Source organism: Nothobranchius furzeri, chromosome 5 (genome assembly GCF_043380555.1).
Source record: "Nothobranchius furzeri strain GRZ-AD chromosome 5, NfurGRZ-RIMD1, whole genome shotgun sequence".
Classification (NCBI taxonomy): domain Eukaryota; kingdom Metazoa; phylum Chordata; class Actinopteri; order Cyprinodontiformes; family Nothobranchiidae; genus Nothobranchius; species Nothobranchius furzeri.
The window spans coordinates 17347775-17372563 of NC_091745.1; the positions used below are offsets into that span (position 1 = coordinate 17347775).

At 40.9% G+C, this 24789-nt stretch overlaps 2 protein-coding genes across 3 annotated transcripts; one reads left to right on the forward strand and one right to left on the reverse strand.

Annotated features, from left to right (window-relative positions):
* Nucleotides 1-672: 672 nt before the first annotated feature.
* mfsd11 (major facilitator superfamily domain containing 11) lies at nucleotides 673-7842 on the reverse strand. Of its 2 annotated transcripts, XM_015976248.3 has the most exons (14): nucleotides 7679-7842; nucleotides 7179-7295; nucleotides 7037-7092; nucleotides 6685-6792; nucleotides 6509-6588; nucleotides 6336-6432; nucleotides 5937-5995; nucleotides 5662-5821; nucleotides 3132-3175; nucleotides 2986-3051; nucleotides 2216-2341; nucleotides 1966-2140; nucleotides 1669-1804; nucleotides 673-1599 (listed from the first exon to the last, which is right to left on the reverse strand). In XM_015976248.3, the coding sequence occupies exons 2-14, from the start codon at nucleotides 7272-7274 to the stop codon at nucleotides 1438-1440; spliced, it is 1365 nt and encodes a 454-aa protein (XP_015831734.1). In that variant the 5' UTR covers nucleotides 7275-7295; nucleotides 7679-7842; the 3' UTR covers nucleotides 673-1437. The 2 variants fall into 2 exon arrangements, with proteins under 2 accessions (XP_015831734.1, XP_054592643.1); XM_054736668.2 differs by having other exon boundaries at nucleotides 1966-2341.
* A 15274-nt stretch (nucleotides 7843-23116) lies between these two features.
* Nucleotides 23117-24761, forward strand: eif1 (eukaryotic translation initiation factor 1). Its single transcript, XM_015976246.3, has 4 exons — nucleotides 23117-23332; nucleotides 23864-24027; nucleotides 24126-24227; nucleotides 24309-24761. The coding sequence occupies exons 1-4, from the start codon at nucleotides 23302-23304 to the stop codon at nucleotides 24351-24353; spliced, it is 342 nt and encodes a 113-aa protein (XP_015831732.1). The 5' UTR covers nucleotides 23117-23301; the 3' UTR covers nucleotides 24354-24761.
* The last annotated feature ends 28 nt before the right edge of the window (nucleotides 24762-24789 follow it).

Below are 24789 nucleotides of genomic sequence, written 5' to 3' on the forward strand. Positions count from 1 at the left end.
GCTGATTTACTCTCAGATATCTGAGTTTTCATCCCGCCGTCTCACTGTTGCCAGAAACGCATCAAAAAAAGTTTCCTAAAACATTCCCTGTTGGATTGTTTGAGGTGAGAAAAGGTTGAAGAACAAAGAAAGATGTTCATGTTCCTTCATCCACAAACAACCTCCTGCTACCAGAGCTAAACGCAGTGAGACAAAAGTAATAATGAGACAATCACTGGAACGCAGAGACGGTTTATAGGTAATGAGATCTGGTTCTAGTTGCAGCTAAACCAGTCAGGTAAACGTGTGAACAGGAATTTCCCAAAGACTTCAGGTTTGAAACCAGGTTTCCCTTTAAACTGGATTTCTGTCGAAGAAAACCTCACATCTGCGTCATGACGAGGTCATTGACCCTGGAGGGGCTCAGTGTCAGCGTTCGGTTACGTCTGTGTGTCTTACTTTAGAAGTCTGGATTGTTTCTGGTCTTCTCTCTTCAACAAAAATATAATTATAGCTTCAACAGTTTAAGAGCAAATGGTGTGTGTGTGCATGCGTACATGTGTGTGTGTGTGCGTGCGTGTGATTTACCCATAAAGCACCTAGATGTTTTCTGAGTGATTTTAAACAGACGTCTATAGGGCCAATTCAATCCTGATCCCGTCCTTCTGTCTTTACGTTTTTCTTCCAAGCAGCCAGAGTTTTAAAGAGGTCTTGATCGATTCTCCCCTTTCTGAAGGTCTTTAAAAATGTCTGGAGATTCTCAGTTATTCAGGACACAAGATCAGAAGTTATGAGTCTTCATGAAACAAGCAAGTCCAAATGAAAATGTGTTAATACGTTCACTCAGCGCCACTCCTTGCACCTGACCACTTTCTGATGAGAGCTCCTTTTCAAACAGAGCAAAAAGCAGAGCTGAATCAGGACCTCTGCACGGTTCTGTGTGTATTAGTGTTGTATTTACAGCTACTGCTCAAAAGAAATACTCGTAATTATTTGGTCTTTTAATGGATTTGTGCTCTTGATCGCATTTAGAGTTTATCTCCAGAGTCAAACCAAAGTCCTCGCATGCACCCAGAGCAGCTGGACATAGACAACCCGTTATTCTCTCATATACCTGCAGCAGATCCATTTCATTAGCTTCTAATCAATAGTGCTCGACACTTTATCCTCCACCATTTCAAGCAAACGAGTTTCAAATAATTAAGTGATAATAAAACTGTGTAAAAGGAAAAAAGGGAAGAAGTTGGGCATGAAACCGAACAAGGTACATCTGCTGAGGACACACCTCCTCCTTCAGCTCTCTGGTTTCATCAGGATAAATAAACCACTAATAAACTGGGCAGCTCAGTAAAAACTAAACGTACCACAGCATCAGTCTTCCACGTGACAGCCCTGTTCGCGTTGCTTTATCCAGCTGTGGGAGCAAAGCACTTCCAGATGTTCCTTCTTCATCCTGGTTCAGATGCTACCATAGTCCGAGTCCCGCCTGATGGACTCGGCCCTCCACTCAGCTGCAAAAAAAGAGATGGTTCCCAGAAACCCGACAACGATGAGGATGAGCAGCTGCCAGTGGAGCAGCAGGTAGTTACTGTAGTAGAAGGCCAGAGCGGCCGTGATGGACTGCAGAGAGAACAACTTGTTAATCGAGCTCGACGTGAAGAAAAGAGCGGCTGCTGCTGTAATCCTCACCTGGATGAACTTGAAGACGGCGAAGGCGGGAGCGCTGTTGTCATGGAACACAAACCCTATGATGCTCAGGAGCTGCGTGTTGAAGCAGCTGTCGCCCAGGCCAAGGAGGAAGCTGCAGAGCAGCGCCACCCCAACACTGAAACAGAAAAAAAGGAAACATCCCATCCTCTTATTAGAACAGTCTCTTCTTCACTAACCAGCTTCAGCAGCAGAACATTAAAATAAAGAGTGATGCAGTAACTTGATTAATAACCGCTGTCTCAGTCTGCACAGACGCTCTTTGGGGGGGGTCTTTACCTGGGGCTGATGAAAGCCTCTAGATCTGTTCCCCGCTCTGGAGCAATGGGAGCATCACTGGCAATGTTGAGGAAAATTAGAAAAAACGCAACAAAGTGAGTGATGAGTCCCAGCAGAACCACAGGATTCCTGCCAAAACGGTGGTTTTTGTTCAGCATCCCAAAGACGCCCCCTCCTGGCCAGAGAGCAGACAGGAAACAGGATGAATCGTCGACAGGGCCAACGGCACAACAAATGAAAGACGACTCACCTAAGATCTCGCCGATGCCGATGCAAATCCCAGATATCCCAATTAGACTCTTTGCATCGGTACCAAAGCTCGTCATGGCTCCGATACACGTCCCGTATACCCCGCTGTAGAAGGTGAGTTCCAGGCCTGCCGCGGAGCAGAGGATTACTTACACTAGCTGGAACCTTTTAGATACTAAATATCCTCATCAGAGACTGGCCCACCCCTCCTGAAACCACCCAGAAGCAGGAAAACAAACGGTATCCGATATAGCGCCTTCTAGGGTTCTACAACCCCCCAAGGCACTTTACAACACAATCAGTCATTCATCCATTCAGACGCCGGTGGTGTTGAGCTACACTGTAACCACAGCTGCCCTAGGGCACTCGGGCAGAAGCAAGGCTAGCGTACACTGGCACCACCGGTCCCTCCGACCACCACCAGCAGACGAGGTGGGTGAAGTGTCTTGCCCAAGGACACAATGACAGACGGAGTTCGATCCCACAATTCTCTGGTTACTGGGCAGGCAGTTAACATTTTAAAAAACCTTTATAAAAACTAAATTAATTATATCAATTAGTTTGAAAACAGGAAACCAACTCATCTGAAGACACACACGTAACCGGTTTACCACAAGTCCAAATCCCCCAGAACTGTGGTTTTCCCACTCCATTCTAGGTTATCACCATTAAAAACAACAAGGGCTGATCAAAGATGTCATGTAAACACAGATAAAACTAGCATGAGGATTAAAAAGTAACAGATGCTAAAGGGGCTTTGATTTCACCCACCAGAGTATCCTATGGAGACGCTCAGCAGCAGCATTTCTTTGGTGACAAACATTTTACAGGCTTTGACTGGAAACAGAGGAGCACAAGCTAAAGAACTGAACATCAAGATGTTTTATTAGTAAAAATAATGTTGTGAATGAGCTTACTAAACGCGTCCAGAGCCTTCGAACAGAGGCTGGAGTGAGACGCGCTGCAGGCAGGAAAGAAAAAACAAAAACAAAGATGAGACATTCTTTAGAAAGACTACATCAACATTTCTGCAATACCCCCCCCCCCCCCCAACAGCTATTTAGACAATCCACATGTTCTGTTGTCACTTTCACCTTCTCATCTCATCCCTAAGCCAGTCTCAGTCGCCGTGGCAACTGTATTACAGTGGTTTTGAAGACGAATGTAGAAAAGGCAACAAAGGATGGTGTTTACAAAGAAAGGTCGCCTGTCTGGTTGTGTTCTGTCCCGCTCTGCACGACTCCAATCCGTCTTCCGGGAAAGGATCTCCTCGTCTACTCATCACAGTAAATGGAGAGGTCTTGTTTAAAACACACCAGAAGCGCAAAGGTTTCAAGTCGCCTGAGAACAGAAGTCTGCCAAAAGTCAGCAGCGAGTCTGAACTCGACACGTCTTAAAGAGACCAGCTTCAAGGCAGGAATTCAAGATTTTAATGTCTAACTGAGGTTTTTGTTGTATTCAATAAAATAATGAAATGTAATTAAATGTATCTATACTTATTACATTTTTTTAATCAGTTTATAAATGAAACTGGAGTTTTAGATCTTTTTCAGAAACACGATTTTGTTCCACCGGGCGTTAAACACATCTGGAATGAAGTTTTATGTGATTTTGTTTTAGTTTCCTTTCAGTCACACCGGATTAAACCTTATGTAACATTTATCCTCACTTCCTTGAATCTCTACAGGAATAAAGACATCATCACCAGAACCCACAGACTAGTTTTACATTTAGGTGAGATGGACTCTGGTGATCCTGCAGAAGCTGAAAAGCAAACTGCAAACTGAACTAAATCACCAACGCCAAAAGCAGATGTGAGATATCAAAAGTGGTGTGCTGTGGGTGAAGCTGTGCTGTGACCAACACAGAAACCAGCTCTCTGGTGAATAAAGCACAGACCTGATTGCATCAACTTTATCTTGGAGCTACAACAAACATCTGATGAGATGGTTTCACCTTCATATTAAAAACTAATATTGTGAAACGTAAAAGTCAAGTTGTCACAATTAGAGGTCGATCAATATTGGTTTTTCTGTTGCCGATACTGCCAATTTTTATGGGCCAATTTTCATGGCCAGTATCCAGATGTTTTCCATCTTATTTTCATGCTAAAATGTCACTAATTACATCCATTTTGAACTCTGAACTTAACTTTGTGCACTGCTTAAGCTTGGTTTATGCTTGACAGCGAGGTTCGCGTGGCAAAATTGCGTCATTTTAACAACCACGCCCCTCCACCGCGCCTCTGCACGGCCCAAACTTTCCGCACCGCGCACCTAGGAAATTTTCTAACCACGCGGACAGTCGGACGCGTAAAAACATGGCGGACAGGCAAGAACTAGTATGGCAGAGGTTTGTAAATACAGACATTTGTATGATTCAGCTCTCAGAGATCACCGTGATCAACATGTTGTTAATAATTCTTGGAGAAAAATAGCTCGCACTGTCGGAAAAGACGAGGACGCTGTTAAAAAATGCTGGAATGCCATGTTGTAAACAACAGTAATTTTTACTTCTACCATGGTGTAGTGTTGGATGCATGCCGTAGAGCTCCATGCTGCCCCCTACAGTTTGGGAGAATATTGGCTCGCCGCAGAGACAAGCCGCATGAACCATAAACGCTGCGAGTTGTGAAACGCGTTCCATCCGCGAGCCGCATCACCAAGTGGAGAGCAAACGCGTCAAGCATAAACCAAGCTTTAGTTAAGTCAGACACCAAAATACAAATAATTTAGATGATTTATTACGCAGATGGGTATTAGGGAATATAAAAAAAACATTTAAATTCTGCTACAGTGGATTCCACCTTCCTCAGGATCCACTGATTTTCCTCTTTCCTAATCACTCTCTCCCTTTCTTTACATTTTTAATCACAATTGTCCATTTTTGATCATTTGAAATATATTGTTAACCATTTTCTAAATTATTTTTTATATTTTTACATTTTTTGTTTTTGTGAAGCGCCTCATGATTTTTATCTTTAGAGGCGTTATAGAAATGATATTTTCTTCTTCTTCTTCTTCTACAGCAGCGGACTGCCCAAGGATGTGCCTGGCTTTAAAACGGCTTTACTAAGGGCAAATATTGGCTGGTGCCAACGTATAAATGGCGGTAAATATCAGTCTGTTATATTTGTCGGACTACCTCTAGTTGCAACATTAAAGTTTTACCTGCATCTGAATGAAATACGTTTGATTTTGAGTTTCTGCTCTGTGTCCTTTATCTGCCTCCATGGTCTGAATTGAGTTCTGTGTTGGCTCAGCTTTTTAAATGGAAAAAAACAAAACTCCAATAACATCCTCAAGAACTTTTCTAATCTGTTCCCAGTTCAGGAAAATGATCCTAGCCAGAAAGTTTTAGGGGTTTTATTTTGTTTCTGTGCAGATACTTTCCAGAATCTGACCCAGAGTAAACAAGGGTTGTCACACGTGACATCCTGTGCCTCACCTGAGTATGGAGGCATCGTTGGAGTCCGTCTGCAGCAGCGACTCCGTCACCTCAGAACGAGATGAAGATTCCGGGTCAGGCTTCCGGATCAGGAAGAAAAGGAAACAGCCGACTAAACTGATCACCGTTAGAGAGATGAACACCGTCCGGCGGTCCTTGTCTGAGCCAGACAACATGAGTCAGATGCCTAAATAAGCTTTCTAGTGAATCAGCACAAGCATACGATTCTAAAAACAGCAAGGCAGAGATTAGTTTAGGAGCAGCTGGAGTCATACCAGTGATGTGCACATGTCCGTGCCAGGCACAGTAGATGTACAGGTTACCAAAGAATAAACTGAAAACAAAAGAAGCAAAAAAAAAAAATTAATATTCAAACATATTCTTACCATCTGAACAAAATCTAACTCAAATTAATTGCAACCAGTTTACTCTGAGTTGTATTTAAGATGATTTACATGTCTGAAATTTCTGCACCTTGAATATTTCTTCTTTGTTTCAGAATATTTTTAATTGATGGATCGGATTTTAGGCAATGATTTTAAAAACCCACAGGCCAAATGGGGCCTAAACCATACCCCTTTTATCCTGATGAGCACATTTCATGAAGTCAACAAGTAACATCTTAATCCAGTAAAAAGGGACGCAGAATGAAGCCACATCCGAGGTGAATTTACCTGAACTGCATTAGAGACCAAAATATGCCGCTGTTTCTGCCAATGGTGCTGTCAGTGGAGTTGATGGTGAGCACGTTTCCCTGAGCCGTCCAGAGAACTAAACAACACGAATCAAAGGATCAATACCAAAAAGCAAAAGTGGTAGAAATGTTTTTGGCATCTCACTTCCCTACCTGCCGCTGCTATCCCGACCAACACTGATGCTGTGTAAAAGCTCCATGTGAACGGGTTGATGAACACAGCGATGTAAGCGCTGTAAAAACACACAAAAAAACCCCACATGTAAACATATTTCAAGAGTCTGAAATAACACAACATGATTCAGACGCGTCAGTGGGAAGAGACGCACCTGTACAAAAGGCCACTAACGAACATGGAGACCTGAGGCCCGATAACAGTCACCACGGAGGGGGCGATTAGGTTGGATGCAGAGAAAACTCCATAGATGATAGCCATGCTGCAAAAATGGTTCACAAACTATGTTTAGCTAACACACGGAGACTAGTGTGGCATTTTTTATTATGGTCGTGTTGAAAGTTTATTAAAAATGATAATAACATCTTGGACCACTGGAATGGTTTAATCTCAGAGATTTCATTAACACAATTCATCAATTAGGGTCAAATCTACAAAGTCAGACAAGGAAAGTAGAATAATGACATATTATTAATAAAAAATAAGCGTCCACCTCCTAACTTTACCTGGTATATCCACTCCCATGAAACTCTGTGCTGTTGAAGCTTTTTATAACCGTTTGCTGCAAACAAAACATACTTAAATGTAGGATCATCTGTCAGAGTATTTGTATTTTATCCAGATTGGACGTCAGGAAATCCAGCCCACCTCTATATTCCCACATGTCTGAAAGGCAGTGAACATGAACATAAAGCCAAATCCGAGGATGATGATGTTTAAAAGCTTCTTCCTCTCTGGATCCATCTTGGAGAATTTCTTGAATTTCTTTTAGATAAATGCATAAAAAGAAACAATAAAACATGAGCAGGAGGAGGAGGAGGGAAATGCAGATCAAGAGTTCGTTTTGAGGAAATTTGAATGACTAAGCAAAAATCAAAACCAAACACTGACAAAACTGTTGTTTTATGACTAACTCACAAGCGGGACGTTTCACACCATCGACATACAACACAATACCACAAATAATTAATTATTTGGACGTTACAGAACGCCATCATCATTTATGATTAACAAAAATGGCTAATGAGCTCTTCTTTCACCAGTTAAAAAAAAATCTGGTGTTCTTATTGCTTCAGACAGAAGCAGGAGAGTGAGAAGTCATGTAAAAAATACGAAAGTAACTAAATTAGCAAGAATAAATAACTCACCGACAACACTGAGGACGTTTGGCTAACCTCGTAGCTGCTTCTCACTGTGGTTTCAGCTGCCTAGTTTGTTTCGTATCAAAAATCTAATTTCCTTGGCCATTTATCATCTCCAAAACAATTCCTAAAGCTACTTAATGGGAGCGTCTTCCTGATGTGAACGAAAGATTTTCAGGACCGGACAGACAAGTAGTCATGTGAATGAATCAGCTGATCAACGCTGCGCGCACCAGGAACAAGCTAGCCAAGCTAGCCATTTTAACATGTTTGTGTTACTTAAAGTGCTTTGAGCTTTAAGTGCGTTACCTGTTTAAAATATAACATACACCTCAACCATTTTAGTATCAAACTGATGCAAACTTTAGAGCTTCGAGATATAACAAACCGTCTAAACTAATAAGCTAACAAATGCCGAAAGGAAAACGCAACCATTTCCGGTCAAAACGCGTCACGAAAAACTCGCGATAATATGATTCTTATCAATGCACAACTTATGTCAAAATGTATTTATATAACCATTATAAACATTTATCAAATTATTAGATCGCATTATCAATTGTATCCAAACACTGGAAATATTATTGTTTTAATGACACTTACTACATTTAATATACTCAGGACACGAAACTTTTTAAAGTATGTTTGTTTATTGTTTCTGAAACAATTCTACTTTGTAGAATACTACTATGCTCTAGAAAAAGCCTCTGAGACTGAAACAAAAGTGCTCCCCGAGTCATTCAACGTAGCACGAAAGGCGTATTGTACATAATAATTCTACGTAACAACCATTCACCGTACAACACAAGGTCGTACTGGAGCGTGGCAGACCCGTAAACATGAGCATAACCGCAGGAGCATAACAGAGACACCGCCATATTGGATGGGTTTCCTCACTGTCCAAAGAGTGGGTCCGTTTTTTTTTTTTTTTTTTTTTTTTTTTTTTTGCAGCCTACCGTTGCAACAACCGGCATACTGTTGAAAACAGATGACGTGGGAATACTATTTACTTTTCTAGCCTACCTGATGGGATTTTATATTTTATTTTATTTTGTTAAACTATATTTACATTTTAATTATAATGTTATACCATGTGTCTGATATATTTTATAAACTTGATGATGTAACCCAGAAGCTAGAACCTTAATGAGGTATTAACTAATTGGCTTACTAATATGATCCATCCTCAATTTAGATAAAATATAAAATATAAATTAAGGAAATTAACAATACTAATTAATAGATATCTAATTAACTAATAGATAATTTCATAATGAATTATTGGAAGGGTGAATAACTAAAATAACGAGTTTAATATTAAACATCGGTTAAAACAAGAATCTTGAACATCCCTAACAGAAACAGAAGAGGAAAGCTGTATACTATTGGTCCAGGTGGGAATCTGAAATTTCATTGGCTGAGAGAAATAAGTCCCGCCTCCGCGAAATAAAACCGTGCGACGCAGCTGAGCGAGAGGAGAGACAAACGGCTGTGCAGCACGCAGATACAGAAAGCAAAGACTGAGCGGTTAGAGAGAGAGAGAGAGAGAAAAAAAAAACAACGGTCGAGGCCGTGAAGAACCCTGATTTGGGTGCCGCATAGATAGAGGGAGAGGCGGACTTGACTCCTTCTAATAAGAGCTAGGAACTTGGAACCAACGCGGTGAGTAAAGAAAAAAGAAGAGAAAAAGCTAACGATGCAACTTAAAAAAAAAAAAAAGGAAACTTAAATAGCTTATCAAATTAATTCCATTCTTATAGATTTGTGTGGAGACGACAGAGTGAACCAATCCTCTGTAGGAGGGAACCGTTGGAGCGCGTTGGTGAGTGAATGAGATTAAATTCAGTAAATTATTAAATTCAAAAAGCTAATTACAGCAACCGAGGTGACAGCAGTGGGCTGCTAGACGTTAGATCCCAGGAGTTAACATCTCAAACTACCAGTTAACGGTGGTAGGGCATATAGGAGTTAACGGCTCAAACCGCCAGTTAACGGCGGTAGGGCATATGGGATTCCCAGGAGTTAACGGCTCAAACCGCCAGTTAATGGTGGTATGGCCTAGATGTACAAGGTCCTCAGGGGCGTTATAGCTAACGCCATAGAATTAGCAATGCGTCCCTTAACCAAACATTTAATAATAAAAAAAATAGATAAATAAAAATAAATAAAAGCTAACTGATTAGGGAGGAATTATTTTACAAAGGTGGACCAAAGGACCAGAATTTATATTTTGTTGAATTTTGTTATAGAACATTTTATTTATTTATTTATTTATTTATTGTGTTACAGATATACAAGGTGTCACAATGCTGTATAGAAACACAACTAAATGTATCCTTGTTGTCATGAATGTATTTCTTGTTGAATAGTGTAGAGTAATAGAATCTAACTGAGCCTATTGAGCTGAACAATTGTTGTCATATGTAATTATATTTCCAGAGCTACTGAGAATTATTTTAATAGACAATCAAATTGATGTTATGTTAGTTGAACTGTGAACCCAAACATGATTGGCTATGCCAATAGAGTGAAGCATTTGTTTAAGTCTGTAAGACTTTATGCTGTGATGTGACGAGAAGGGTCGATGCCAACTTGCTAACAGTCCTGTTGTTTACAGGCTGGGTTTTTTTTTTCCTTGGGTTTGATCCCGACTCCTATGATCACTCACTTGGAACGAGAACTGGATTTCTTCCTGACGAGGGAGATGGCGAGCCTTAACCACTGAACGAACCAGGACATCTCAAGTAACTGAAGAGCAGACTGCTCTCTTCTGTGAACAATCTCAACGGTGTGGTAGGAAAAAATCGCACCACCGGACTCTGACTTTCACCCCAAGCGTGGGGATTTGACTTGACGCCGGCTGACTTGTGACTCATATGATCAAATCTCATACCGACCATTTTACTATTGTCGATTGTTTTCATCTGTTTTTGTGTGTTATCTTTATGTGTTATATTTCCCATTATTATTAAAATTTAGTATATAAACCGTTTCATGCTATACCCGTGACTCCAGTCATTCTTAAACAACCTCCAATTCTCCCCGAACCTAATTATTGGCCCATTTGTTTATTTTTTCTTTTAATTATCTTATTGTATCCTGTAATCCGGTTACATAAAACTTGGCGAGCCAGCCAGGAGAATTGTAGAGTTGTTACCTTAGCTAACCATTGACTGACATCATAAGAGTGCCTGGAGGTCACAGTGGTTTGCCATTTTGGCATTATTGGTACTTTTGAGTGTTTTAAAATGGAAGTTGTGAAAACAGAAAAGGTCAAAGTTTCAAATGCTGTTTTAATCAGTGGGTTAACTGATACAGACCTTGATAACGAAGTCTTTGGGTTTATGGAAGGATTCGGACCAGTTAACAGGCGCATTAAGTTACCAAACTGTGATCAGATTATTGTGGAGTTTCAACATGAAGCCACTGTTAAGGAATTAAAGAAACAATGTTTACCCTATGACAAACCTTGTACTAGGAACCCAGATGTTTTCTTCCATATTCAAGACCTAGCCAGCGCGTACAGTCTAGAAACTAGCACATCTGCCACTGATGCCTATCTGTCAGAGCTCAGGGACATAGCTGCGCGTAGCAATCAATCATTTAAAGACCTTCTAATGGAGGAACTGGCAAAAATTGGGGAATCTTTAGGAAGGGATACCCATGCATCTGAACCAGTCACTGAACCAGAGCCAATGCTCCATAGTGACCAAGTTACATATTCCCTGCCTTTAACACCAGAAGTTAACTATATGAACAACTCAAAGGACAATTGTCCACCTACAGAGACTGGAAAACAAAACCCTTGCATTCCACCAAATCTTTTAAACACACCTGAGGTTCAGCGAGTTATTGTGGAACACATTGTTAAAAGCAGTGAGGTTATCCCTCCGCCTACTTCACAATACAGACTAAAACCGTTCTCAGGGCGAGTTCCACACCCTTCTTTTGAAACTGACTATGATACTTGGCGTAGTAGTGTAGTGTTATGCATAAATGATCCTTCACTCACCAAGTCCCAAATTGTACGAAGAATCGTGGAGAGTCTGTCAGCCCCAGCAGCGAGCATCGTTAAAGCTCTTAGTCCAAAATCCGACCCGGAAACGTACCTTGAACATCTCGATTCAGCTTACGCAGCTGTCGAAGACGGCGACGAGCTCTTTGCTCGCTTCTTAAACACAAACCAGGACAGTGGTGAAAAACCTTCCGATTACTTTCAGAGGTTATACACCTTGTTAAACCTAGTTATTCAGAGGAATGGAATTTCCTCCAGTGACGCCGACCAGCAGCTGCTCAAGCAGTTTTGCAGAGGCTGTTGGGACAGCTCGCTGATTTCAAACCTGCAACTCGAACAAAAGAAAGACAACCCGCCTCATTTTACAGCACTTCTCCTCAAACTGCGCACTGAAGAAGACAAACAGGCTACTAAAGCAGCACGCATGAAACAACACTTAGGGGCACAACGAACTAGAGTGTATTCAAATGTGCAAACAACATGCTCTCAGAGTAAAAACACTTGTGAACTGGAAATAGATGATAACTGTGATGACTTACGCAAACAAATCGCTGAGCTCAGGAGCCAAATTGCACAGCTTAAGGTTAACAACACAGATAAAAAGGCAAAGAAAACTCAAAAAGAGTCAAAACCCCGTGTGGGGACTAAAATTCCAGATGAGCCCAAACAGATTCAGCAGATAACAGCAGTGGTGCCCAGACCAAAGCCTGGATACTGTTTTAAGTGCGGAGAAGATGGGCACATAGCTTCTAGCTGTAGCAACGAGCCAAATCCAGCACTAGTTGCAACTAAAAGACTTGCTCTTAGACAGAAGCAGCGCGAGTGGGAGATGTCAAAGCCAATTGCTCAGTCTCCTCCTTTAAACCGGTAGAAGCTCCTATCGTGGGACAGATAGGTGCTAAAGTAGAACCAAGTCCCTCTAAGGAAAGGACAGAGAGACTTTTTTGCAAGCCAGTTCATGCTCATTCAGTGCCAAAACTTCCCAAAAGATTAGTGGGTGGGCGATGCACAGCTACAGTCTCAGTTAACAGTGTTGAATGTAATTGTTTACTGGATTCAGGGTCCCAGGTAACCACCATTGCCAATTCTTTTTACCAAGAACACTTACCTGACCTCTCAATTAAACCCATCAGTAATCTGTTAGAAGTCGAGGGCGCAAACGGTCAAGCAGTTCCTTATTTAGGATACATAGAGATAAGTGTCACATTTCCAAAAGAGCTCGATCAGTCTGGACTTGAGTTACCTACCCTTGCGTTAGTGGTTCCGGATATAAGCTCAAACTCTGATACACCACTACTCATTGGCACAAACACACTCGATCCTTTGTATGAGCAATTGTCTGCCAATAACTTACCTGATTCCAAGGCACTCTCTTATGGGTACCAACACGTGCTAAAAGCCTTAGCAGTCAGAAAAAAACAAAGCAAAGATGGACGAGTTGGTGTGGTGAAGCTTCGAGGGAGAACCCAAGAAGTTCTCCCTGCAAATAAAAAACTGTTACTAGAAGGGTTTATGCAACCCAGCCAAAACAAGCATGAGCCTTATGCACTCATTGAACAACCCACCAATGGTTCTCTACCAGGGGGTATAATTGTAGACTGTTGCCTCATTTCCTTACCTTCACATGGTCCATACAAAGTACCTGTTGTACTAAGAAACGAAACTAACCATGACATCACATTACCCACTAACTGTGTGATCGCTGAGTTAGTTAAAGCCGATCGTGTTATGCCATATCCAGAACCTGACAAAAGTGATCAGAAAGTACTTGCGGCGTGTAGTTCGCAGCAACAGACTTCACCTTCAAACCCTCCTCTCAGTTTTGACTTCGGTACTTCGCCCTTGTCCGAAGAATGGAAAGGGAGGATCACCAACAAACTTAACACTTACTCCGATGTGTTTTCGCACCACGATCTTGATTTTGGTCATACACAACAGATAAGACATCACATCAACTTAAAAGACGAGACCCCATTCAAACAGAAATCTCGGCCGATCCATCCACATGATTATGAAGCCGTGAGAAAACATTTGGAAGCCCTCTTGGAAACCGGTATAATAAGAGAGTCGGAGTCTCCATTTGCCTCACCAATAGTGGTGGTTCGGAAAAAGAATGGTGAGGTACGTCTATGTATAGACTATAGAAAGCTTAATCTGCAAACCATTCGCGACGCATATGCCCTGCCTAACTTGGAGGAGTCCTTTTCTGCTCTCGCTGGATCACAGTGGTTTTCTGTGATGGACCTCAAGTCAGGTTACTATCAAATAGAGATGTGTGAAAAGGATAAACCTAAAACTGCTTTTGTTTGCCCGTTTGGGTTTTATGAATTTAACCGTATGCCACAAGGAATAACAAATGCTCCAAGCACTTTCCAACGGGTTATGGAAAAGTGTATGAAGGACATTAATCTGAAGGAAGTGTTAGTTTTCCTAGACGACTTGATCGTCTTTTCCAACTCCTTGGAAGAACACGAAACCAGACTTTCTCACGTTCTTGAACGGCTTAGAGAATACGGACTCAAGCTATCACCAGATAAGTGTCGTTTTTTCCAGACATCTGTGCGTTATCTTGGACATATAGTATCTCGAGATGGCATAAAAACCGATCCAGATAAGGTGGAAGCACTCAAAACATGGCCGAAGCCTCAGACTTTGAAGGAACTCCAATCTTTCTTAGGATTTACCGGTTATTACCGACGCTTCGTTAAAGATTACTCAAATATTGTCAAGCCACTAACATCTCTCACGGCTGGTTATCCACCCAAACGGAAAAACTTTAAAACACCACCATGTAGATCAAAGTACTTGAACCCCAAAGAACCCTTTGGGAATCGTTGGAGCCAAGACTGTGAGAAGTCCTTTCAAACTATTATTGAAAAACTTACCACTTCGCCAGTTCTTGGCTACGCTGACGCAAAACTCCCATATCTAGTACACACAGATGCTAGTACGACCGGACTGGGTGCAGCGCTATACCAAGTGCAAAACGGTGTCACACAGGTAATCGCTTATGCAAGTCGCGGTTTAAGCTCTAGTGAAACTAGGTACCCTGCGCACAAGTTGGAGTTTCTAGCCTTAAAGTGGGCCATAACAGATAAGTTTCATGACTATTTGTATGGGAACACATTCACTGTCATTACTGATAATAATCCGTTAACTTACCTCTTAACAACGGCAAAACTCGATGCAACGAGCTATCGTTGGCTAGCTGCGTTGTCCACCTATAATTTTGACATCAGATACCGTGCAGGTACACAGAACGTTGACGCGGATGGCCTGTCTAGGAGGCTGCATGATAAACCTGAAGACAACTCAAAATTCACTGAGGAATGCCAACGACTAGATGAGTTCCGATCTCATCTTTCATCCTCTGTCAAAGAAGTCGAGCTTCAACTTCAAGCCGAAGCAGTGAAGGCAACATGCCAAAAGCACATGGTCTTGGATGAGGCTGATTCTCCTTGTGGTTTAGTTCAGTCACTTGCCATGTCTGCAGCGGCCATTCCAGACCTATTCCAGTTGGAAGACAATAGTGACAGTTTCTTTGCTGTGCCCAAGTATAACCATGCTGACCTTGTCTCCTTGCAGAGGAAAGATCCAACCATTGGCCGAGTCATTCAGCTGCTTATGACTGACAATAAACCGCCAACTGATACTATTGCAGAACCCCCGGTGGTTCTTAACCTTTTGAGAGAGTGGAAACGGTTTGAGTTTCAAAATGATTTACTGTACCGGAGACGCCAATTAGGACCAGAGACATCATTGCAGTTAGTCTTGCCTGATTCATTACGTTCAACAGTCATGCAAAGCCTACATGATGATATGGGGCATCTTGGGGTTGAACGTACGACAGATCTCATTCGGTCCCGTTTTTACTGGCCAAGAATGGCTAGTGATATCGAAATCAAAGTTAAAACTTGCGAAAGATGTATCCGTCGGAAGGCCCTCCCTGACAAAGCTGCTCCAATGGTGAGTATTACCACCACCAGACCTATGGAGTTAGTTTGCATGGATTTTCTCTCCATAGAACCAGACAGTAAGAACACTAAAGATGTCTTAGTGATTACAGACCATTTTACAAAGTATGCAGTGTCCATCCCAACCAAAGATCAGAAAGCCACCACCGTCGCGAAGAACCTGTGGGAACATTTTTTAGTCCACTACGGGTTTCCTGAGCGTCTTCATAGTGATCAGGGACGGGATTTCGAATCACGTACAATCAAGGAACTTTGTTCTTTACTTGGTATCCGTAAAGTCAGAACGAGCCCTTATCACCCTCGTGGCAACCCCGTTGAACGGTACAATCGTACATTACTCAGCATGTTGGGAACTTTACAAGCCACTGAGAAACATCACTGGCGCGATTTTGTAAAACCACTTACTCACTCGTACAATTGTACAAAAAATGACGTGACGGGATACTCTCCCTACGAGCTAATGTTCGGTAGGCAGCCTCGGTTGCCTATAGATATTGCCTTTGGGTTACCGCATTTGAACAAGCCCTCTATAACTCATTCTCAGTATGTTAAAGAACTGAAGAGTCATCTGGAACAGAGTTATGACATTGTCATAAAAAACTCTCAAAAAACAGCGAGGAAGAACAAAGAACGGTTCGACAGAAACATTCGTGAGTCCACACTAGGTGTGGGAGATCGTGTTTTAGTCCGAAATCTTCGCTTAAGAGAAAAGCATAAATTAGCAGACAAATGGGAGCAAACAGTGTATATAGTTCTCAAACAGATGGAAAACTTGCCAGTATACACTGTAAAACCAGAGAACGGAGAAGGACCCAACAGAACACTCCACAGAGATCTTTTACTGCCTTGTGGTTTTCTCTCTTCATTAGAAAATGAAACAGAACGCGTTACGAAACCTAGCAGACCTCATACAAGACAGAGTTCAGCCTTAGAACCTGACCCAGATGAGCCACTTGACGAAGAGGTAGATGAGTTTTATTACTCTGATCTTCCACAAGTGCTAAACCGACCATCCTATCAAATAGCGGTCACCTTGCCAAATAGGGAACTCATAGCAGATTCAGGACCGGTAAATAATATTCAACAACAAAACACACTATCCTTACACACAGGGGATCGCAAGGAACCAACCTTAGCTGGTAATGAAAATGCTGAATTGTCCTTACTTGACAAAGGCATCAACACCGAAACATTCTTACCTGACAGAATGAGTGAAACTGCGACATTCTTACCTGAAAGAGTGAAAGAAGCAGCAACATACTTACCTGAAAAAACGAAAAAAAACGAAGTATACTTACCTGACGTAGAAACGGGGGATGAAACTAACACAAACCTACCTCAATTGGATGGTGTCCTAAAGTCGCAGCAACGTGATGTAAGTTTTGAACCCATCATACACGATCAGACACATACATCTGAAAAGACCAAAGTCTTAGAGAATAGCTCATCAGCTCTGTCGGAAACAGAGAGCTCACTTCGTCCTGTCTCAGTTGAGAATCAAACCGAAACGGATGAGCATGATACTGTGCAACCAGAGATGTATGTCAGGAGATCTGAACGAAGTAGTCAGCCTCCTCAAAGACTAACTTACTCTCAATTGGGCAATCCACTAGTGACCGTAGTTAGGTCCCTTTTCCAAGGACTTAATAAAGCTTTTATTGACTCTCTTACTCAAGAAGTTGTGTACCCCGTAGAAACAATGCACAGGGACGTGCATGATATTTAATGGGGGAGGATGTAACCCAGAAGCTAGAACCTTAATGAGGTATTAACTAATTGGCTTACTAATATGATCCATCCTCAATTTAGATAAAATATAAAATATAAATTAAGGAAATTAACAATACTAATTAATAGATATCTAATTAACTAATAGATAATTTCATAATGAATTATTGGAAGGGTGAATAACTAAAATAACGAGTTTAATATTAAACATCGGTTAAAACAAGAATCTTGAACATCCCTAACAGAAACAGAAGAGGAAAGCTGTATACTATTGGTCCAGGTGGGAATCTGAAATTTCATTGGCTGAGAGAAATAAGTCCCGCCTCCGCGAAATAAAACCGTGCGACGCAGCTGAGCGAGAGGAGAGACAAACGGCTGTGCAGCACGCAGATACAGAAAGCAAAGACTGAGCGGTTAGAGAGAGAGAGAGAGAGAAAAAAAAAACAACGGTCGAGGCCGTGAAGAACCCTGATTTGGGTGCCGCATAGATAGAGGGAGAGGCGGACTTGACTCCTTCTAATAAGAGCTAGGAACTTGGAACCAACGCGGTGAGTAAAGAAAAAAGAAGAGAAAAAGCTAACGATGCAACTTAAAAAAAAAAAAAGGAAACTTAAATAGCTTATCAAATTAATTCCATTCTTATAGATTTGTGTGGAGACGACAGAGTGAACCAATCCTCTGTAGGAGGGAACCGTTGGAGCGCGTTGGTGAGTGAATGAGATTAAATTCAGTAAATTATTAAATTCAAAAAGCTAATTACAGCAACCGAGGTGACAGCAGTGGGCTGCTAGACGTTAGATCCCAGGAGTTAACATCTCAAACTACCAGTTAACGGTGGTAGGGCATATAGGAGTTAACGGCTCAAACCGCCAGTTAACGGCGGTAGGGCATATGGGATTCCCAGGAGTTAACGGCTCAAACCGCCAGTTAATGGTGGTATGGCCTAGATGTACAAGGTCCTCAGGGGCGTTATAGCTAACGCCATAGAATTAGCAATGCGTCCCTTAACCAAACATTTAATAATAAAAAAAATAGATAAATAAAAATAAATAAAAGCTAACTGATTAGGGAGGAATTATTTTACAAAGGTGGACCAAAGGACCAGAATTTATATTTTGTTGAATTTTGTTATAGAACATTTTATTTATTTATTTATTTATTTATTGTGTTACAGATATACAAGGTGTCACAATGCTGTATAGAAACACAACTAAATGTATCCTTGTTGTCATGAATGTATTTCTTGTTGAATAGTGTAGAGTAATAGAATCTAACTGAGCCTATTGAGCTGAACAATTGTTGTCATATGTAATTATATTTCCAGAGCTACTGAGAATTATTTTAATAGACAATCAAATTGATGTTATGTTAGTTGAACTGTGAACCCAAACATGATTGGCTATGCCAATAGAGTGAAGCATTTGTTTAAGTCTGTAAGACTTTATGCTGTGATGTGACGAGAAGGGTCGATGCCAACTTGCTAACAGTCCTGTTGTTTACAGGCTGGGTTTTTTTTTTCCTTGGGTTTGATCCCGACTCCTATGATCACTCACTTGGAACGAGAACTGGATTTCTTCCTGACGAGGGAGATGGCGAGCCTTAACCACTGAACGAACCAGGACATCTCAAGTAACTGAAGAGCAGACTGCTCTCTTCTGTGAACAATCTCAACGGTGTGGTAGGAAAAAATCGCACCACCGGACTCTGACTTTCACCCCAAGCGTGGGGATTTGACTTGACGCCGGCTGACTTGTGACTCATATGATCAAATCTCATACCGACCATTTTACTATTGTCGATTGTTTTCATCTGTTTTTGTGTGTTATCTTTATGTGTTATATTTCCCATTATTATTAAAATTTAGTATATAAACCGTTTCATGCTATACCCGTGACTCCAGTCATTCTTAAACAACCTCCAATTCTCCCCGAACCTAATTATTGGCCCATTTGTTTATTTTTTCTTTTAATTATCTTATTGTATCCTGTAATCCGGTTACAATAGCATGTTATTTTTAGTTGGGTAATCACTTTTTCCACAGTCACTACTAAGCACATTCCTCAGTAGAAATTAATGCACTGAGGGTGAATGGAGACCCATCTAAGATGGCGACCGGCCACTACGGCAGATACACAAACATAAATGGGCAGCGCTTGTGCACAGGTTGTCTGGGCATACCGACCAGTGACTGTAGAAAGAGGCAGACCACCAGGAGGCTCTACTCACACCCAGAAGACAGGATGTGACATGTGCGGGAGGAGGCGTGATTTGTGTTCCTTTTGTGTGTTGTGCTGATACAGGATGGGATCAGGCCCTGTCGTTCCAGCGTTCATCCACAACATGTCAGCGTGCCTTTTTTTTAACACCAGCACTGTTGACCAGCAGTACCGAACGCTGGTTTCCCAAGGAGAGGTAATTTATTGACTTGTAGAGATTTGAGTGTTTGTTGAAGTGAAAAATAGAATAGAGTCAAGGTTGTTTAGCATTGTTCTTAGAGGTGCTTGAAATCCTTGAAAAATAATTTCATTGTGGTTATTCTCAAGGATTTGGATTTTTCAAAAGTGTGATTAAATCTTTACCTGAAGGTAAGCACAGTAATAGAGGAAAAGGAAGTGAAATGTTCATTTAGCTTTGTTTGATTTTGATTTAGGTTTATTTATTGCATGTTCTGTTGCTTTTAGTCTTTATGTCCTGATGCTTTTCAATTCAATTCAAAGATACTTTATTAATCCCAGAGGGAAATTAGAGTTTCAGTACACACAATTCTACAAGAATTGGTGACTGTGGTCATTCGCAACCCGAGTCGTGTTACCTTTTACATCTTGCTTTGTCCACATGGATGTTTCCTTTTAAGACTTGAGCATTCAGATTTTTAGATTAATCTCACCAACCAACATTTTCTGTCCCACTCTTGAGTTCAATTATATTTTAACATCTCACTCCCTTGTTATCTTCTGATTAAGGGATTTGTTTAATTGTTATTTATTTATTTATTTATTTATTTATTTATTTATTTATTTTTGTTATTTTGGGAATTTTGAGCAAATGTTATGAATCCAGTTTTCAAATGATTCCATATTTTTTAGTTGAATGGCTGGTGATTAAAGCGTGTGTTTTCTACCTCCAGATAAAAGTTCATTCATTTGGCCAGTGCGGTGATGGGCTCATCTATTGAACTGAGCCACGACCTAAAAATGAAGCTTGTTGATGCCTACAAAGGTGGAAAAGGCTATAAGAAGATATCAAAACGTTTTGGATTTTCAGTTTCCACCATTCGGAATGTCATCAGGAAGTGGAAATCAACAGGATCTGTGGAGGTCAAGGCGAGATCTGGAAGACCAAGGAAAATTTCAGAGCAAACAGCTCATCTTCTGGGTAGAAAGGCAACAGAGAACCCCCACATGACAGTAAAGAACCTACAGGAAGGACTGGCTGATGTGGGAGTGCTGGTGCATAAGTCTACTGTGCAGCGGTGTTTAAACAAACAAGGTTTACGTGGAAGAGAATGGAGGAAGGCTCAGAAGGAGCCTGCTCTGGAAAAAACTGCATGTGAATCTGGAAAAGAAACATCTAAAGACATAATTTGTTGTGAAAACAGTGATGATGGACACCAAGCAGATTTATCATAATTAACTTTTTTCTTCATTTTATTGAATATTTGACCAAAGAGGCATGAAACTATAATGGAAGATCCAGACCTGCTTGACATTTAAAGCTCTGCAGTATTGCGGCATTAACTATTACCTGTAATTACTTATTTGCTGTATGTGAATGTATTGTGAAGACAGACTGAGCTCATCTGCAAACTGGGAGTGAATGCCTGAGAAACAGATTCCCTAATGCTCCCCACACCCCTAAGACCTGCAGTTGTGAAGAGAATGTAAGAAAAGGAAATATGTAATTTTTATGAGAGATTTATAAAATATAACCAAACACCTGCGGCTACAAAATTAAGATCTGTGCCCCATGAGGCCTAGTAGGGTCATTTTGTTTTCTCCATTTCAGCTAAAACTGGATTTTAAAACCACCAAATAGTTCCCGAGCGCAGCCACTGCTGCAGCTCGCCACTCCCCACGAGGATGATGAGGTGATGTAATTTCCCCAGTGTGTGATGATGACTAATGGGACTTTAATCTCATTTGTATTTCAGTCTTATTTTACAAAGCATTTAAATATAATCCAGACGACAACAAAAGGGCATTTTACAGATACAATTTCTCACGATAACATTTTTGGACTATTGTAATTTGCTGGCGTAACAGCTGTTGGCTTCTGTCTAGAAAGGCAAGGAAGTTTTCGAGATGAGAGAGGTTAGGTTGGGAAAATCAAGTCAAAGTAAACTTTATTGTCATCTCTGCTAAATACTGTATAAGTATGACATTGCTCTGGTTTAATCAGCAAAGCGCAAAAAATGCAGAATGAGCAAAAATATATAAACATAACTGGCTACATTGCAAAAATGTTTTTATAAAAATACGTGTGTCATTTTAACGGAATAAACTACAAACTGACATGAAGCAATTAAAACACGTAGGGTGTCATCTTCTGTAAGTTTTGAGGTTCCATTGGTTTTCTGTTCTTGTCTAAAACACAGAGTAACAAAGTTTTTACCTTATTTTGCTAACAGCTTTGGTTACTGTCGGTCGCCTTTGACACAGGAAGCAGCCAAAACTGTTAAATAAGGTAAAACTTTGCTATTCTGTCTGTTAGATAAGAATAGAAAACCAACAGAACTAGAAAACTTGAAGTTTTGAGGTTGTCTTTGCGCATTTGATGTGCCGTGAGGTCCATCTGCCTAATCTATGACAGTGGTGCATTGACGGAATCTTAACTTGAATTCCCTTCCTTTCAGACTAAAATAGAAAAATTTCTTGTGCAGATATTCCAGCTGATCTATAGGTCTTAAGAAATGAATATGTATATTTCACTGTCACAGAGTATAATGAAATGTAATAAAGTTTAAAGACTATGATGTTTTTTTAAATGTCTACTGCTATTAGAGCTGTCTTAGATATTTAAGGATCAACTAATTCTCATTTACTCTGTTTTCAGCTGTTAGGAGACAGTAAATATGAACTATTTGTGATTGAATTATTTCAAGAAGTTGGAAAAACTGAGTTCAGATGTAACACTAAATAGTTATGTATACTTATGGAATACTTTATGTAGGTTTGAATTCAAGCATTTCTTTTGGCATGCAAGTCCACACAGTATTTGACATTAATATCAGCATATTGAACACTTTATGCCAATTTAGGGATCTTTAAAATATTTTATGTTTCTACACAACAGCTGTCTACAATAGATCAAAAATAGGTAATTGATCTTCAAATAATTCAAAGCATCTACATGGGGTGGCACAAACTGCCCATTCCTATTCACTTAAAATAAATAATATGAATAAAATTCTACACTCGGAAGTTAACTGACCAGAATTTGTAATAAATGACAGATTTTTATAGATCTCTTTTTGCTGTCTTGAATGTCCAACCTCGTAATTTAAAATAAAATAACCTTTTTGTAGTATTTTAGTATATTATAATACCACTTTGAAATAAAAAATATATATTCGTTGTGTTTTTGCATTTTTACCGTTGCGTGGACGGTTTAGTTTTATTTTGAACATGACGTCACCTTTCCAGTAAAGTAGAGAACAGGTTGAGAACTAAACATTTCAGGGCGTGACTCGCCAGCTCTACGTCAATTACGTATCGACGTCAGTTTTGGGGCGGGACTATAAAACCTTGTTTTCGAGCTCCAAGATCTCCATTTGGTGAGAGCTGCTGAGCGGAGTCGGTCGGAGTTTTAAGTACAAGGCTAGACCTACAAGAATACAAAAAAACAAGTCGAAGTCAACCGACGAACTGCTTGCTAACCAAGTTATTATCCGAAAGGAAAGCCAATCTTATCGTATGTCCGCTATCCAGAACCTCCAAACCTTTGGTGAGTGGTTTTGTTCGATGTTAAAGCGCAACGCGGGGTGGGGGAAGGGCGAGAGCTAGTCGAGCTTTTTGTTCTTTTAACGCACGATTAAGTGTTTTTTTACAACTTTGTCTTTCCTCATTAGATGTGTCTCACGTCACACCCTAGCTTGTAATAAACGTGTCAGGCGTGTCTGACTGCTTTACTCAATTTTGAGGCCTCCACTTCACATCCGCCATTAGGCCTCGGTACTGCTAACAGCGGTTAGCTTTGCTAAAAGAAGCGGTGTGTGAGAAACAAATAAAGATATATTTATATTTCGTTAGGAAAATGTTTGTTTCAGTGCGTCATCTTTGTGCTGCTGTTTGTTGTTAAAGGATAAGTGTCGCTAGACGGATTTGTATTTTTGGCCTTCTGCGCACTTCGTTTGAAATACGACCCCTCATCCTCCAAATACAACAAGACACCAGAAGGGCTGATTCGACCGTTTCTTATCGAAGAAGGTGGAATTGGCTCAATCCGTTCCTTTTATAACTCTGTCCTCTCCTCCAGACCCCTTTGCTGATGCAACTAAGGGTGATGACCGCCTCCCAGCCGGGACAGAGGACTACATCCACATAAGAATCCAACAGCGGAACGGCAGGAAGACCCTCACCACAGTCCAGGGCATCGCGACCGACTATGATAAGAAGAAGCTAGTCAAGGCCTTTAAAAAGGTAACAGCTGATCAGATCAGCATTAGCACAATCCCTAAACTCCTCTCCAAAATGGGTGAATGTTCCTTTTTGACAATTGGTTCACCTTTTTAAAACAGAAATTTGCCTGCAATGGGACTGTGATAGAGCACCCAGAGTATGGTGAAGTGATCCAACTTCAGGGAGACCAGCGAAAGAATATCTGTCAGTTTTTGATTGAGGTAGGTTGCAGTTTATAGAGAGATTTAAAGTGTTGTGAGCAGCATGGATTTAGTAAGATTTGTTTTCTTGTTGTTTTGCAGATTGACCTGGCCAAGGAGGAGCAACTCAAAGTCCACGGCTTTTAGAAGCTGCCAGCAGCCCTTTCCCCTTCTCTCCTGGAAGGCCGTCAAGCACCCCGCCCCTTCTCTATGTGCTGCTGTTTTCTTCCTCCTTCCTCTCTCCCCTTTGCAGCCCCACCAGCTGTTGGCTAACACGTGAATTACCTCTAAATATCATGGGACTCTGTGACATCACCATCCCCCTATATCACCGGGGGGCAGGCTCGCTCTCACAAAGACACACCACTGCAGTTCTACATAACAGGGATGAGTGGTGATGACCCTCCAACACACACTTCCTCCTTTCATGTCCCACTTGTTTTGCTTTTTGTATTTTATTTTTAGGCCTTGTGCCACAAAAGGAGGCGCCTTTTCATGTAACATTTTTATTTTGTACTCAAAGGTGTTTCAATAAAACGATGAGTCTCCATAGAACGAAGTGGAGTGTTGTCATGGGGAATGG